General features: G+C 38.5%; 1 protein-coding gene across 4 annotated transcripts in view; it reads right to left on the bottom strand.

Moving 5' to 3' along the window:
• LOC136864120 (oxysterol-binding protein-related protein 11) overlaps window positions 1-17,234 on the bottom strand; it is a 353,345-nt gene that overhangs the window by 262,041 nt on the left and 74,070 nt on the right. For all 4 annotated transcript variants that reach the window (XM_067140720.2, XM_067140724.2, XM_067140721.2 and 1 more), the window contains one exon: window positions 16,630-16,762. In XM_067140720.2, the coding sequence (XP_066996821.2) occupies window positions 16,630-16,762 (133 nt within the window). The remainder of the gene's footprint in view (window positions 1-16,629; window positions 16,763-17,234) is intronic.

Here is a 17,234-nt window from a genome sequence, read left to right as displayed (position 1 = left end):
TTTACTTTAAGCATAGTCTCAACTCAATACGGAACCTAACAGTGAAGTTTATTACTTTTAATGAATCTTCAAGTACCTTACGGAAAAGAAATCAACTACCACCTGGATTCAAGAAGTCAAGAAAGACCTGGAAAGGAACAACATACGAGAAGAAGAATTATTGGAAAGAAAGATTTTTAGGAAGAAAGTCTTACAAATGGAAGGATTCCAAGGGAGGAAGGAAAAGAAACCAGACACAAAGTGGACTGAAGACAGGATAAAGAAGCACAGTGAAACAATGAAAGAATACTGGAAGAAAAGGAAAGAACTAAGGAGGAAGAATTGAAATTGTAACGTGGTCCTTAGAAGGCCAGAACGCAAGAAGAAGAAGAAGAAGAAGAAGAAGAAGAAGAAGAAGAAGAAGAAGAAATGGTAATAATTGAGGGAGATCTAAACTTGCCTGAAGTTGAATGGAATGGAGCTGCAAGTCAAGCCCATGAACAGAAACTGGCAAATAAGTTAATTTGGGAGGGAGGATTTACACAAGCGGTACAAGCACCAACTCATCTCAATAACTTAGCCTACTTGATGTATTCTTGGTTAAACCATGGGAAATTGTTGATAAAACTGAGGTAATTGAAGGAACAGGTGACCATAACGCTGTAATAATAGATGTAGGATTGTACCAAAAAGGCTTAATAAGAGGGTCACACAAGACAAGAAATTGTACAGAAAAACCAAAGTTGATGAATTCGGGACTTACCTTGAATCACAATTCAGTTGTTGGGTAAGTGAATGGGGTAATGTGGATACACTTCGGGCAAACTTTAAAGGAATCATATACCGGGCGAGTTGGCTGTGCAGTTAGGGTCGCGCAGCTGTGAGCTTGCATCTGGGAGTTAGTGGGTTCGAACCCCGACTGCAGCCTGAAGATGGTTTTCCGTGGTTTCCCTTTTCACACCAGGCAAATGCTGGGCTGTACTTTAATTAAGGCCATTAAGGCCACAGCCGCTTCCTTCCCACTCCTAAGCCTTTCCTGTCCCATCGTCGCCATAAGACCTATCTGTGTCGGTGCGACGTAAAGCCACTAGCAAAAAAAAGGAATCATTTCGGAAAGAGAGAAGAGATTTGTACCTGTTAAGAAGAGTAAAATGACTTCAGACCCTGTTTATTATACAAGGGAATTAAGAAAATTAAAAAGAAAGAGTAGAATAGTAAACAGGAAAATCGAAGAGGGTAGGAAGAGTAGAGAAACTAGAAAAGAGGTAATGAGGAAACTTAACAGATTGAAAAAGGAAGCAAAAGAGAATTACATGAATGGCATACTTCAAGAGAGTAATGACAACAGGAAATGGGAAAAGCTGTATTCATATATTAGGAATCAAAAGGGAAAAGGAATCCAAATTCCTATAATGGTGGGAGAAGGGGGTGAACACCTTTTAACAGATATTGAGAAAGCAAATCTATTTAGCAGGGAATTCAGAGATTCAGTAGAAGATTGTCAGGAGTTGAAAACCAAAACAGAAGATACAGAGGGCGAGACACATAAGGAAACAAGAAGCTCCTCATTCACAAATGAGGATATTTTTAGAGAAATCCAACTGCTTCAGCAAGGAAAAGCAGCAGGGAGTGATAAAATTACTGGGGAGGTATTAAAGACAATGGGGTGGTACATAGTGCCTTATTTAAAATTTCTCTTTGACTATGTCATAAATAACAGTGTAGTACCAAAGGAATGGAAGGAATTTATAATAATACCAATTTATAAAGAAAGGGTGATAAAAGGAAACCTGAACTACAGACCAGTCAGCCTGACCAGTACAGTTTATAAAATACTGGAGAGTTTAATAGCAAAGTACATCAGAGAGGTATGTGAAGATAAAAATTGGTTCATGAGGAGTCAGTCAGGGTTACAAATTGGATAAGAACATTTCTAAATTCAAGAGTTCAGAAAGTCAAAGTAGGAAATCATGTATCCCAAGAAGAGAAAGTTTGGAAGGGAATTGCACAGGGTAGTATAATCGGTCCATTACTTTTCTTAATATACACAAACGATTTAGGGAACAATATAACATAAAAAATAAGGTTGTATGCAGTTGACACAATTGTTTACAAGGAAATAAATAACACTGAGAATTCCTCAGAATTACAAAGGGACCTTGACAGTATTGAACAATGGGTTGAATAGAATAATATCAAGGTTAATGGTAGCAAATCAACTGTTGTAACATTTACAAACAGGAGCTTGAAAACTGAATTTAAATATACTTTCGATGAGGTAAATGTCCCAAAAGATGACAAGTGCAATTATTTAGGTGTGAGATTTGAAAGTAATTCGCACTGGAAGGGTCATGTTGATGACAGTTACATGCCATAATGAGGCTACTTAAAGCATGCAACAAAGAATTAAAAGAAAAAAGTTACTTAAGTATGGTTTGTCCATTATTGGAATATGCAAACAGTGTTTGGGATCCTCACCAGGAACACCTAATAAAAGAAATAAATGGCGTGCAGAGGAAAGCAGCAATATTTGAAACAGGGGATTTTAGGAGGAAAAGGAGTGTATCAGATATGTTAGAGCAACTTGGGTGGGAAACTAAGTAAGAGAAGGGAGAAAACTAGACTTATAGGATTATATAGAGCATATACAGGAGAGGAAACATGGGAGGAAATTAGTGAGAGGCTTCCGTTGGAAAATAATTACATTGGCAGGGTTAACCACAAGTTTAAAACTAGAAGGGATCTTAGCAGAAGCGATTGGGGTAAATTTTAATTCATTGGGAAGGGTGTGAAGGAGTGGAACAATTTACCAGGTGTAGTGTTCGATCCTTTTCCAAAATCTGTACATATATTCAAGAAAAGAATAAACAGCAACAGAGAAAACAAATGAAATGTCAAGAGGGCACTTGACCAGTGCAGGTTATTGTAAATAAAGAATTTTTGTGAATAAATTAATTTCATCCCCCGGTCTATGGAGATTGGACAGCCAAAATAGGGGACTAAATGTAGGGGTGAAGTACAGTGGGGACTTCGAGGGCCCTGGGACTGCTACGGTAGCTGTGAAGGCCCTTCAGGAAATCTGAAAAGCGGTGGAAGAAGGGGCTCTGGTTAAGACACAGCAGGTCGTTATGCTTGTTAGGTCCCAAAATGGGAAAATATATAAACAAATAAATAAATGCGATGTAAATGTTAATCTTATAGCAGATGTATTCTACATACTGTATATGAGTTGATAATGTTCGAAAGTACAGAAGATATGAGTAGAATTTTGTAAATAATATAAATTTATTTTGCCTTTGCTGGTGAGATGTAGTGTTTACAGTGGAATGGGCTAGAATAAATTTGTTGCTTTCATTGAGCTGTCTCAGTCTCATCCTTGGCTTTGACAATATGAAAGTGACCGAGGTATGAGTGATGCTAGTAATATCATTCCTTATGCAGCCAGTCCCTGTTGTGAATGGTGTGAAAATATCACTCATGGGGACGGTTGGTGCATGCATTTCGGTGGACCTGGCAGACTGATATGTAATAGCAACTTCTGGCCTGGTGAGGAAAGCAACGGGGAAACTACCTCACTTCTCATTTCCCTAGTACGCCTCTACAATGATGCCAAAGCTATTTACGACAGCTGTTGGTGGAACTGTGGAGGATCAAACCAGTCTTCGAGCTGAATACCCAACATACATACATACATACATACATACATACATAAATTTATTAAGGATGAGCTGTGTGTTTAATAGAAAAATTGTTAGTGCAAATTGTGTAATACTGTATTTTAGGAAAATGTCTTCTTCTCTTGTTAATTTAAAATTTAGTGCTTGATAATAATGTATTTTTGTGTAACATCTGCCACCGAAGCAGACGCCTCATTTGCAAATAAATGATTTTGATTCTGATTTGATTTGACCCTTACTTATCTTTCCTTTCTTCCTAGGCTTTCTTCAGCAGCCATACTGATCTCATTCTTCACAACTGTCCATTCCTCATCAATTGTGTTCCCTTCAGGATTTTCATTTAGTCCTCGTGCAACATATTTCTTGAAACAATCCCCCACACTCTTTTCTTTCAATTTGTCTAGATCCCAACTTCTTGCATTCCTTTGCTTCTTCAATTTCTTCAACTTCAGATGGCATTTCATGACCAACAAGGTGTAGTCAGAGTCCACTCCTGGGAAATTTTTGCATTCCATGCAACGCCTGGTTTCTGAATCTCTGTCTAATCATAACGAAGCCCACTGGATACCTTTCGGTATTTCCAGGTCCTGTGCATGTATACAGCCATCATTTGTGGTGTTTGAAGCAAGTATTACTAAGGACTAAATTATGATAAGTGCAGAATTCAACCAGCTGACTTCCTCATCCACTCCTTCATCCCAGTCCAAATTCTGCTAATGCATTACCTTCTCTTTCTTGGTCTACCACTGCATTCCAGTCTCTCATCTAATTAGATTCTCATCACCTTTTACATATTGTATTAAATCTTCTCTCCCTTCATATATTCTTTCAATTTCTTCATCATCGGCAAACTAGTACGCATATACATCTGCACTATTGTGGTATGCATGGCTTGGTGTCTATCTTGACAACAATAACCCTTTCACTATGCTGGCCATAGTAGCTTAATGCTGCCCTATTTCATTATTCATTATTAAACCAACTCCAGTATTTCCTCCCATTTTAATTTTGTTTTTAATTTCCTTTACCTGCCTGACCAAAAATCCTGCTCTTCCTGCCAATGTACTTCACTTATACCAACTGCATCTACTGTTAGTATATCCACTTCCCTTTCCAGATAACACAAGCCTGCAAATTTGAACATTCTATCATTGCCAGGCATACTGAATCCAGAACTGAAGTCAGTTTACCTGTATCACATCAGGTTTCTTTGCAAAATGAAAATAAATATATAAGACTCTCATACATAAACAGTGTTAATACACACTATTAATCACATGACAATATTACTGCTTTTCTTGTTATTTCTATTCATTTGAACATATTTATATACATAGACCCAAATTGTCCAGAGTTCATCATTCATAAGCCTGGTAACATGTTGTAGAATTGGAAATCCACGGCTTGACTTACAGTATGTAAGAAACTTAATTCTGTTGTTTTTTTGTTTTGTTTTTTGTGAGGTGTAGTTGGATTGTCTTTCTTCAGTAACCAGCAGTAATCTGCCAGCGTATTTTGGTTTCATTTCTCTTAATATCTGCAATCAATTTCCTTTAGATCCTGGTGATTTTTTCTCTTGGTTTTTCACCCAGCATTCCTAGGTTGCCAGGCAAATAGTACAGATGTGAACGTAACATGTGCACCTTCCATTCATATTACAGCCAAAATCTTGGAAAGAAACAAGCATTCTGTCCACCATTTGTTGGTAGTCTGAATCCTTTTTTTATTGCCAAGAAAGGCCAAGAAAGACCAAGCCAGTCAGTTTGACATGCATTGCATGTAAAATTTGGGAAAAGCAGCTCGATTTGTTCTGGGTGATTTCTGACGAAAGAGTAGTGTTACAAAAATGTTGCAAAGTTTGGCCTGAGAAGACTTGGGAGAAAGGAGACAAGCTGCTCGACTAAGTGGCATGTTATTTACTAAAAACTTTTATTTGAAATTATCACCTTTTCAATACAACATAGTTTTTATTCCACAAAAAAATTTACTTTGTTATTGTTTTTTTTTTATGGGACATGTTTTGCCCATATTTTGGGCATCATCAGCCACATTTCTCAACTCAAAGAATCAAAATATCCAGGATCCTGGTTATTTTTATCCTTAAAAAATACTTAAATTAATGCTATCTTGGAAGTTGTTAAAAAATATGCTTCTGTATAACTATATGATAATTGTATATATCTGACTAGTTTTTTTACGACCAGGCGAATTAGCCATGCGGTTAGGGGCACGCGGCTGTCAGCTTGCATCCGGGAGAGAGTGGGTTTGAATCCCACTGTCAGCAGCCCTCAAGATGGTTTTCCGTAGTTTCCCCATTTTCACATCAGGCCACGGCCACATACTTCCGTCTCCTAGGCCTTTCCTATCCCATTGTCACCATAAGACCTATCTGTGTCAGTGCGACGTAAAGCCAGTACAATTTTTTTTTTTTTGACAGCTGGTGGAGTATGCAAAACAATGATAATAAGTACACTTATTCTGCTAAAAAGGTAAGCATTGATTAAACTAAATAAACAGCTATGTTTATAATTTGTTAAAAGACTTTGGCAGGTTTAGTTGCTCAGTCTCTACTGTCCACTGGTGATATTTCTTGGTTGACTGAATACGTAAGCTTGATCACAATTTTTATGCTCCCATTGGAATATTGTCGAACTGGGGTGTCAAATGAATAATGCCTAATAATTCTGTAAAAACATAAATTTAAACTTGATAAACATTTTAAAAAACCAATGGTTATGTTTATATGTTATTAAAAGCCATTGACTAGTTTAATTCTGCTGTTCAAAGGACGTATTATTTGTAAGTTGATTGAATACAAATTCTTGAAATGTCACTATTTTTTTTGTGCTCCCATTAGCAATGTTGTCGAATCTGGGTGTCACCTTCTGAATTTAACTCAGCAAGCGTATAAGTAAAATATTGTCGACTCTATTGAGTTACCTGTGTTGCTGAAATTGTGGAGTTGCATTCCGCTTGTCACTGTGGAGGTTCGAATAGGGAAATTCACAATTTGTTAATGATAAATTTGGAATCCTGTAGCTTCAATTTGAAGACTGAAGTTAGTTGACTGAGCGTCTATAACAAGAAAAAATGTATGTCTTAGCAGTGGAGTGTGTTGATTTAGGTATGAATGGAGAATCGCGCTGGCTCTTACTTACCCACTCCCCTCTCTTGTGGCTGACTTGCCTTGGTGACACTATTGGTTCGACTGGCTATAGGTAACCCTGTGCGCAGTACGCGGAGGGGGATGGGTAGGCGGACGATGTATTGGTTGTTCACGGAGGAGTTTTTTCAGTGGGTGGAGCTTTTGTGTGTGGCAATTTGTTGAAGTTTTGAAAGGTACTCTCTTTTATTTTAATCTTTTTAATAAATGTGGGATTTGATGGTATAGAGGGTTTTTGGTATCTATTGTGTCATTTAAATTGAGGTTTTTATTAAAATACTGGTGTATAAAAATGTAGACGTTTTAGTACTTGTTCATTAATTTGCCCTTCTTATATTCTTAGGAATTGTTAAGTATTGTTCTATGCTTGTATGTGTGTCCAGTTACCCTCATATGTATGCTCATGGCTGAAAATTTGTTATGTTTATTAGCATTAAAGTGTTCTAAATATCTTGTTGAGAAATTTCATCCTGTTTGTCCAATGTACGAGGCAAAAGATTGGTCTTTATTGGAGTTGACAACGTTGTGGTTTAGGAACATTCTTTGGTTGGTGTTTTGTGTTTTGAACGCGATTTTGAATTCATGTTTTTTGAAAGGGTTCGAAACTTGATATATATTGGGATTATTGTATGTAAATGTGGTGAACACAGACTTTTATGTTTTTCCGGAATTAGATTTGACATTTGTCTGTTCTTAACTTTTCTTATTATATGGTTAACTATATCTATATTAAATCCGTTAAACTTGGCTATGTTCCTTATATAATGTATTTCCTTGTTGAGATATTAGGTGTGCAGGGTATTTTGAAAGCTCTATGTATTAAGCTATAATATGCTGCCTTTTTTGGGGATTAGGGTATATTGAGCTGTTTTTAATTGTTTGGTGAAAAGGTTGGCTTCCTATAAATTTGGTATTCAAACCTATATTCCTTACGTGTAACGGTGATTTCTAAAAAGTTCAAGGACTTATTGATTCCGCCTTCTATAGTGAATTTTATATTTTGATCTAGTGAATTATGGTATTGCAATATATTGTCGCTGGTGTTGCACTTTTGGTCTATGAAGGTAAATGTATCGTCGACATAGCACAAACATACGCTTAAAACCTTGTACTATTGTTATTATTTTTGCGTTGTAAGTGATCCATGTAAATGTCTGGCACGATGCCTGAAACCGGATCTCCCATTGGTAATCCCTTCTGACAATATATTTTCCCATTGAAGGTGAAGAAGTTAACGTCCAGCACAAAATTTAATGTGCTGATAAATTCATATATTTCCATTCTTCTGAGATGACTGTGCTTGGTTAAATTTTCCCTTATGATGTTAACTGTTTCTTTTCAGCAACACAAGAAACTCAATAGACTCAGATATTTCATTAATACGCTTGCTAAGTTAAATTCAGAAGGTGACACCCAGATTCAACAACATTGCTAACAGGAGCACAAAAAATAGTGACATTTCAAGAATTAGTATTCAATCAACTTTGAAATAATATGTCCTTTAATATTAAAGACTGCGGCATTTTTTTCTTTCTTTACGTCGTACCGACACAGATAGGTTTCATGGTGACGATGGGACAGGAAAGGCCTGGGAATGGGAGGGAAGCGGCCGTGGCCTTAATTAAGGGGACCTGGTGTGAAAATGGGAAACCACGGAAAACCATCTTCACGGCTGCCGACAGTGGGGTTCGAACCCACTATCTCCCGGATGCGAGCTCACAGCTGCGCACCCCTAACTACATGGCCAACTCGCCAGGCATGTTTTTTTTTTACTAAATGGTTTTTCATTATATGATATTATGAAAAGAACTACTAACCACTATAGCATTGAAGGGCCAAACAAGATATAAGACATTCACAGTGTTTTAAAGATTATACTACTAAAACAGATATTATGATACATGAGTAAGTGTTCAGTACAACCGATTGCACACGAACTATTACTGGAAATAAAACTGGTTCAGTCATGCTCTGCAAAAATGATAAATATAACTCACTAACTTCTTAATTCAGATGAGGTTATGATACAAACAATCAATACTATCAACCCAAATCATGCCCGAAAGGTAAAAAAAAATGTAAGTTTTGAGCTCTAATCAAAGAATATAAATATGAGTGTAGATATCTCCTTTTGCTGTGTTTCTAAGATGATTCAGGAGCCTTCTCCAGAAAAGAGTGTCTTTAAAATCTAGAGTAGAATGGTACTGTGAGTCAACAGGCCAGCAATGGTTACTGCAGATGTAATTTATTTGTGATCTTACTGAAAAGCTAAATTTAGTCATCTCTGATCCAAGTTACGAGAGAGATTGAGAATTTCTTGTTGCTTGCTTGATGATGATGCTTGTTGTTTTAAGGGGCCTAACATCGAAGGTCATCGGCCCGATTGAGAATTTCAAGGAAAAGATTACAATGTTTACAAACTCAGGACGGATCATTCAAAAAATTTCAGTTGTATAGAAAATGAGTGTAGGGGCAAAATTATCTTTTTATTTTGGGGTGTTCTGCAATACATCTATATGATTTGTACACAGAATTCCAAAGGATATTTTATTGGAGTTCTTCCAGTTAGAACACATTGTAACTTTCATGACATTTCCATTTAAGGGATTGAGAAACAGATGCATGGACGAACTCCGTTCTAATATATCAGAATAGAGAAGAGGAAATACTAAAGTTGTGTTGCAACATTTGATGAAAGAAAGCACTAAATTTAGCAACGTGCCAGTGTACTGTACTGTACTGTACTGTACTGTTTGACGAATTCAATCAAAATATTCAAAAGGTGATATTTTATCATAGTATTTCTTGAATCCACATGTGACGCTCTTCAGGAAACCATATGTTAAGTCGGAAAATTGCATTTTTGGTTTATTTTGACAGGAGATAAACTGGTGAAAACCAGAAGTCTCTAGCTTAAATAATTGATCACTTCATGAAATTTTCAAGTTATAAGACAGAATTTTGAGAAAATCGATTGGAAAATAGGGTATAGGAAGGATTTAAGAATATCTGACTGTTTCACTACAGAAAGGAATATCAGCTTTGGATATTAAAAAGATTTTCATAAATATTTAGGAGATTTATTCTCCAGATCTTAAACAAGAAAACCTGTCAAAATTTTAGAAAGGTGAAAAAGGAACTTTTAGTCTTGCGACACTCGTAAGATGTACAAACAAGGATATAATAATAATAATAATAATAATAATAATAATAATAATAATAATAATAATAATAATAATAATGTTCTTGCCATTGATGCTTTCACAGCCTGTACTTATAGACATGATATAGGCTTTTGGGCTTATGCCGTGTCAAGAAAATAAGGTGAAATTCTTTACGTTTCGCAGAGAACTTTGCTGTGCATCATCTGAAGAAAATCTTGACTGCCCACGAGAAAGGCTTCTCGTGAACAGTCCTCGTGGGGAATCATTGGCTTGGTGTCTATCTTGACAACAATAATTCGTTCACTATACTGGTTGTAGTAGCTTACCTGCTGCCCTAATTTCTCATACATTATTAAACCAAATCCTGCATTTCCCATGTTGTGTTCATAATTCTACAGACGTCTGTCAAAAAAATCATCCTCTTCCTGCTAATGTACTTCACTTATACCAACTACATCTAATTTTGGTCTATCCATTTCCCTCTTCAGATTCTCCAACCTGCCACGATTCAAACTCCTAATATTCCATGCTCCAACTCACAGAATGTCAGTATTCATCTTCCTAATGAGGGCCCCCTCCTGTGTAGTCCTCGCCCGGAGATCTGAATGAGAGACTATTTTATATCCGGAATATTTTACGCAGGAGAAAGCCATTATCAGTACATCATTAGTGCAGAGAGAACTGCATGTCCTTGCGAGTTAGTTATGACTGTAGTTTCCCACCGACGCTAACCCCCATCCTCAGTGAACCATTCATAGGTCTGGTCTCTTGACAGATACAACTCCAATATGGTTGCACCTACAGTTCGGCTATCTACCTCATCAGGACACGCAAGCCTCCCCACTGCGGCAAGATCACATGGTTCACAGGGGAGGATCATAATAATAATAATGTATATTTTAAAAGATCGTTCTGAGAGACTACACACATCCAATTAAGGGTTTACATCTATCTTGTTTCCAGTAGTAACAGAACTTTAATTGTTGCTCATTTCTCTGGAATGTTCTTAATTACTTATGCCTTCCTTTTGTGCACAGAGTCTGTCTCGCTAGTTGACGCAAGTTCAGTGGTCTTAGTGTCACGCGGCCGGGAGCACAATAAATTCTATGTTTCTGCTGTACTGTACTCTCAAATGAAATCGAACAGATATTTTGTATTTTCTGCAGTCATGCCCTTTACTTCCAACTTCTTAGGTAGGTTCAGAGGAAGATTATCTACCTCACAAATCTTCACAATACAGCTGGACCATTCAATTTTTGTTGACACTTAATGACCTTGGTATATTCTTTATCACAGTAGCATGACTGAAAGGTGGGACCTCAGGATCTTTTTTCCAACCATGCTGTCAGTCATATATACTTACTAACAGGTTGCTGGTTTCTTTTCCAATGATGACAGCTTTTTTAAGATTTGACTCAAGGTTGCTACTTTCAATGACCGAGACTATACCTGTTACAGAAGAAGTACGCGTCATGCAGTACTTCCTTTTCATGAGACCAAAAGTCCAATCGCAAAACAAATTATGTATGACTCACTGTAAACCTGACATAACCCTCCACATTATGTTATTTTTACCTTATTTTGTGCGATGCACTTGTCAACATGAAGAAACAAATCACAGCACTATGACCAGGCTCCTGTGCAGGCCTTACCAGTTGTAAAATATGCAGCCCAGTAAATTAGTTTATAATTGCAAGCTCCATGGTTAAAGGCTTAGCGTGATGGCCTTTGGTCACAGGGGTCCCAGGTCTGATTTTCGGCAGAATCTGAAATTTTAACCATCATTGGTTAATTCCTCTGGCACGGGGACTGGGTGTATGTGTCGTCTTCATCATCATTTCATCCTCATCACAACATGCATGTCGCCTACGGGTGCCAAATCAAAAAAGACCTGCACCTGGCGAATTGAAGTCCTCCGACACTTCCCGTCACTTTTTCCTCTTGATGCACAAGCTGGTTATTTCATATTTTAGTACAAGACGGCAACGCAGGAATTTCATTTAAGAACGCATACCTTAACTTGCCAATATTAAAATCCCATTGCGACTTATGGTATGCTTTTGTTAGACTGCACAGCCTGTTTTCAAGGTTATAGTGAACACTTTTCTGTACGGTGATGACATTATCACTCCTTTCATCATCTAGTTCAAGGAACAGGCTAACAGATGTGTAATGTGTTTTGGAACTCATATGTTTGCCTTAAAACATTGGTAGAAATCTTGTATCCGTAAACATTAGTTACATGTGTTAGTATGTGGTTGGCCTTAAGGCCCAATCTAATTTTCCTACCATTTCATCCTGCTGTATCTCAGATGTTCTGTACTGCTGTGTTATTAGTTCATATAATTTACGTTGAGCACTAACGATAGGTGTTGTTCACAATTGGCACAATTTAGTGGTTAGTCACGCAACTAACCACAACGGTCGTCTAAAGAGTTTAAACTAGCTGTTAATATTGGAGTGACTGTCTGTTGTTTTTCGCCTGTGTGATAAGAGAAGCATTACGTTTTCTGGAGAGCTCCAAGTTTCTTTCATCTGATTAAGAAAATGTGGGTGATAGGAGTGTTTTGTCTATTCAAGGTGATAAAATTATCACTGTAGAGTGATACGCCTTAAAGATTTTTGGAAGGAAGTTTTTTAAATTCCTGTGTATGCTTTAATTGCAAGTACTGTCATCAGTCCTTCCCTTGGAGCTTGGAAGGATTAATCATAAATTCAAGTACGCTGAACATCTTATTCTACCTGGAATTTTGGTGACTATGATTTATTGTCTACGGTGAAAAGCATGAAAATCCTAAATTATTTTAGTTATATAACCTTCATAAACAAGAAATAATGGTGGTCTGAAGAACGTATTAATTTATTTGAAGTCGATCGCGACTTTTGGAATTCTTCACATATCATTAGAAATTCAATATGGGCTGCACTTAATTATAATTTAAGCAGTAATATTTTTCGACAACAATGTATAAAATTCCATTGGAGGATATATTTATATCGTAGTAATGAGAATGTACCTTACTCGACTCGAATTAGGTTTCAAATTTAATGTCTCTGACCTATCCTGTAAATTAAAAGTTCAAAATTATTATTATTATTATTATTATTATTATTATTGTTATTATCTGTATTGCAGATTCTGGTTGAGGTCATTTTAAGATATTCTATTGTATGGGTCGTCCATTTGAACATTGTTTCTTATTTGAATTACCTAGGCAAGTTTATTTTCTTACTGCACTGATTCGATGGTGGTGTAGGTTACTTGATTTCTTTCTTAGCTTCTTTTTTATTCTCTGAATACCACCAAAAGTTACTTCTAAAAAGAATGAGTTGAAAATAGTTTCTTGTATCCAGCTTCAGTTATGATATGGGCTGCCATATTTCTTTTCTTCCATGTCACGTGATTGGGTTGCCCTGGCTGCGATGAATTGCTTTTGGGGGGGCGTGTCCTATTGTCTTGATGTGTTGCAATATGACGTAAGACGACAGACTTTCTTCGTCTGTTCTGATGTGTGGATGTCGGGATCTGTGAAAGTGCAATTTGGTTTTCGTTGAATTGCTCAGTCTTGAGTTATATTTATACCTGGAGCATTCCTTATTACATTTGACCGTTGGTTTCATTCAGTAACCTTCTCGGCTGATCTTCAGTATGGTGCCCTTCAGTCTACCTTCATCTTGCACCTTGACCTCCGTCGTACTCGGTAGCTGACGTCATTTATTCCTCTTAGAACGTGGTAAGGGCATTTCCACGTCTTCTGGAGCTTGAAAGACAAGAATTTCTTCCTTACAGACTTATATAGCCATCCTAGGTCGCCCTCGTAATTCTCCGTGCTGTCCGCTCGTTGGTCATGCCGCACCTTCACCCGGTCGCTCTCTATACTGGAACTCTTCTTGATAGCGGCGCTCACACCCTCCGATCTCCTAGTCAGGTCCAGGTAGTACCTATCGGTTGGGGTAGGATGGTCCTCAGGCAGGCCGAACCCAAAATCCACTGGAAGTCGCAGCTCCCATTCAGACAACGTCCTTGCTGGAGAAGATCCCGTGGCTTTGCGCACTGTGGACTGGTAAGCCAGGGGTACCAGGGGAAGGTGACGATAATTGTCGCTCTGCATTTCTATCCAGGCATCACGGCTCCAGTTTCCTTCGAACCCCACGTGATCACTCGGCAGGCAACTTCATGCTCAGCCTCCCTCCTGGAACAGAACTCACAATCTTCTGGACAATGTCTACGGGACAGAGCGTTGACCTGCAGAACATGCTTTATCTCGCGTGGATCCACGTCAACATTTCTGTGTCCGTCACCCATCTTCTTCTGGCCGTCCTCTATCTTTTTGTGGCCATCTTCCGTCTTCTTCTGGCCACCCTCTATCTTATCCTGGTCGTCTTCCATCTTGCTTCGGCCATCTTCCAGTCTCTTCTGGCTGTCTTCTGTCCTTTTTTGGTCGTCTTCCATCTTCGTCTGACCATCTTCCGTCTTCGCCTGGTGCTCTTCCGACTTCTTCTGGCCCTCCTCCTCCTTAGTCTAGTCACCTTCAGCCTTCTTTAGGCCATCTTTCATCATTTTATGTACATCTTCTGTCTCCTTCTGACCATCTTCTGTCTTCTCTTTGTCGTCTTCCAACTTCTTCTGACCGTCTTTTATTTACTTTATCATCCTCTTCTGACTTTCAACTATCCTCTCCTGGATTCCTTCCATCTCCTTATTGCCTTCTTCCAATTTCAACGTCATTTTCTGATTTTCTTCCATCTTCTTTTGTTTTTCTTCCATCTTCTCCTCCATCTTCTTCATCATCATCATCATATCGAAGAGCTCATTTAACTGTGCCTCCATTTTCGTGTGGCCTCTGGTCTCAACTGGCATGCAGTAATTAATAAAAGATGACAAAAAATTTATATGAGTGTGCATTCACTATACACCGTCGTTCTCAAATGTTCCCGGTGGCAGTCGAAACCTGTAGTATGCGGTCCGCTGATTCACACTGATTACAATAATGTATCACACATGGGGTCTATTTGAACTTCTGACACCATTTGTTACGAATAAAACTTTATCTGTTTCATTACTCTAATATATTTCAGCACGACCTAATAAACGCGCGCACACACACCCACACACACATATTTAAACACAACAATTCTAACCAGTAATGAATAGCCACACTAATTACCAGTCTATTTACAAATCTCTCTACCTTATGGCGCAGCAAGGGTATAGCCCGTTCCTTTACCTGGGACACTAATCCTTAAATTTTTTTTCCTAGTTGCTTTATGTCGCACCGACACAGATAGATCTTATGGCGACGAAGGGACAGGGAAGGGCTTGGAGTGGGAAGGAAGCAGCCGTGGCCTTAATTAAGGTACAACCCCAGCATTTGCCTGGTGTGAAAATGGGAAACCACGGAAAACCATCTTCAGGGCTGCTGACAGTGGGGTTCGAACCTACTACCTCCTGAATACTGGATACTGGCCACACTTAAGCGACTGCAGCTATCGAGCTCGGTAATCCTAACTTTCACTTTCCCCAAAGTCCAGTCACCTCCCACTGTACATAGACAGCTGGATTTGAACACAGTGCGCCTGGCTATACAACACACGCCGACTGTTCATTGGTTTGACTCCAATGATAGTCCAGTTCTTCACACATTCCCATGCAGTGAACAACTAAACAGCTCAACAGTATTCAACAGCAAGACAATACTTACAACAGCAAACATTAGCAAAGGTCCATTTATCGTTGCACTCACAACAGCGTGTTTCCTCGCTGGCTCACGGCGATCCTCAGTCCACAGAATTACACGAACACACAGTACAGTATTTCGTTCTGTCGTCTTCACCTACACACTGGTCTCTCCGGCACAACAACAGCTCCTGGTTCAGACCTCCGTGGGACACTAGTGACAGCAAACACCTCTGTCAACCTCAGCCCAGCCACTGAGCCCCAACTCACAGTGTCACACTGGCTCCGCCTCAGAGCTCAACTGTCTCCCCGAGTCCAACACTGATTCCGAGTTCAACACTCACTCCGAGTCCAACTCTGACTGCCTGTCTGTAGCTAGCCTCCCTTTTTATAGCTCACGTGATTTAATCCAGAAATTTCACGATGTTACTACAGGCAGAACATTCCTGTTGAACCTCCAAGGAACTCACAGGTAAGCCGGCTGCCAAGAACAATACATGCATAGACTGGCCCCACCCCACAGGCCAGCTGGGAGATTTCAGGTCATATGAGTCACCAGCCCCTTCCTGGAAGTACTGAAAAGAGCTACCATGGGGCTGGCATGTAACAATATCTATAACTAGACAACTAGAAATTTTGAAAATGATAGGTTCAAAACTGTACAAGTCAGCAAAGATTATACAATAAAATCCAATATAAAATGTCTACATTCATTTTTCTCTTATAAATAATTTTTAAAATCACAAAAGATCTGGACATATCACATAAAAACTATTATGCATGTATGAGCAGTAACTAGGTACTGGATTTTACAATGTCTCGGCAATAAGTCTCAATAGCATGAAACCAGTTTTATTCACACATTTGCAGAAATACACGACTTCAGTTTTATAACCAGGCCTACCGGAAGTAAGGCAATTAAAAATCCACAGCCATTAACAGTTGTAATAGAAAAATCCAATTTCTTACCAAAAAGTAATCCAGCACACCAGTTTCAGGGTCTAAAATGAACCATCGGTACTGCCATCCTTTCATAACATTAGTATACTTATACAGTTGACCTTCATACTGCTGTCTCAACTTTCCTGATGATATTTCTGACCTGAAATATAGGTTTCACTTTTTTACTTTCTGGAAATAAATTTTACAAGCAATGGTACAACAATAATTAAATATCATCCTCTGAAACAAAAAGAACCCATGCATTCTCTCAGACATGGAAATTAATAATTACTGACTTATGGCTAAAATGACAACTGATCCAAATAATGGATTCACTTAGGTATTTTTTTGCCAGTTGCTTTACGTCGCTCCGACACAGATAGGTCTTATGGCGACGATGGGACAGGAAAGGGCTAGGAGTGGGAAGGAAGCAGCCGTGGCCTTAATTAAGGTACAGCCCCAGCATTTGCCTGGTGTGAAAATGGGAAACCACGGAAAACCATTTTCAGGGCTGCCGACAGTGGGGTTCGAACCTACTATCTCCCGAGCTCGGTCTTAGGTATTTTTCCTAACTTTACATCAAAATTCTAGGATGCATCTTTTATGCAAGGAAAAACACAGTAACGTGAAAA

This window comes from Anabrus simplex, chromosome 2 (assembly GCF_040414725.1).
Source record: "Anabrus simplex isolate iqAnaSimp1 chromosome 2, ASM4041472v1, whole genome shotgun sequence".
Lineage (NCBI taxonomy): Eukaryota > Metazoa > Arthropoda > Insecta > Orthoptera > Tettigoniidae > Anabrus > Anabrus simplex.
Note: the sequence above shows the minus strand (reverse complement) of the source record. Positions and strands in the feature narration are given on the sequence as shown.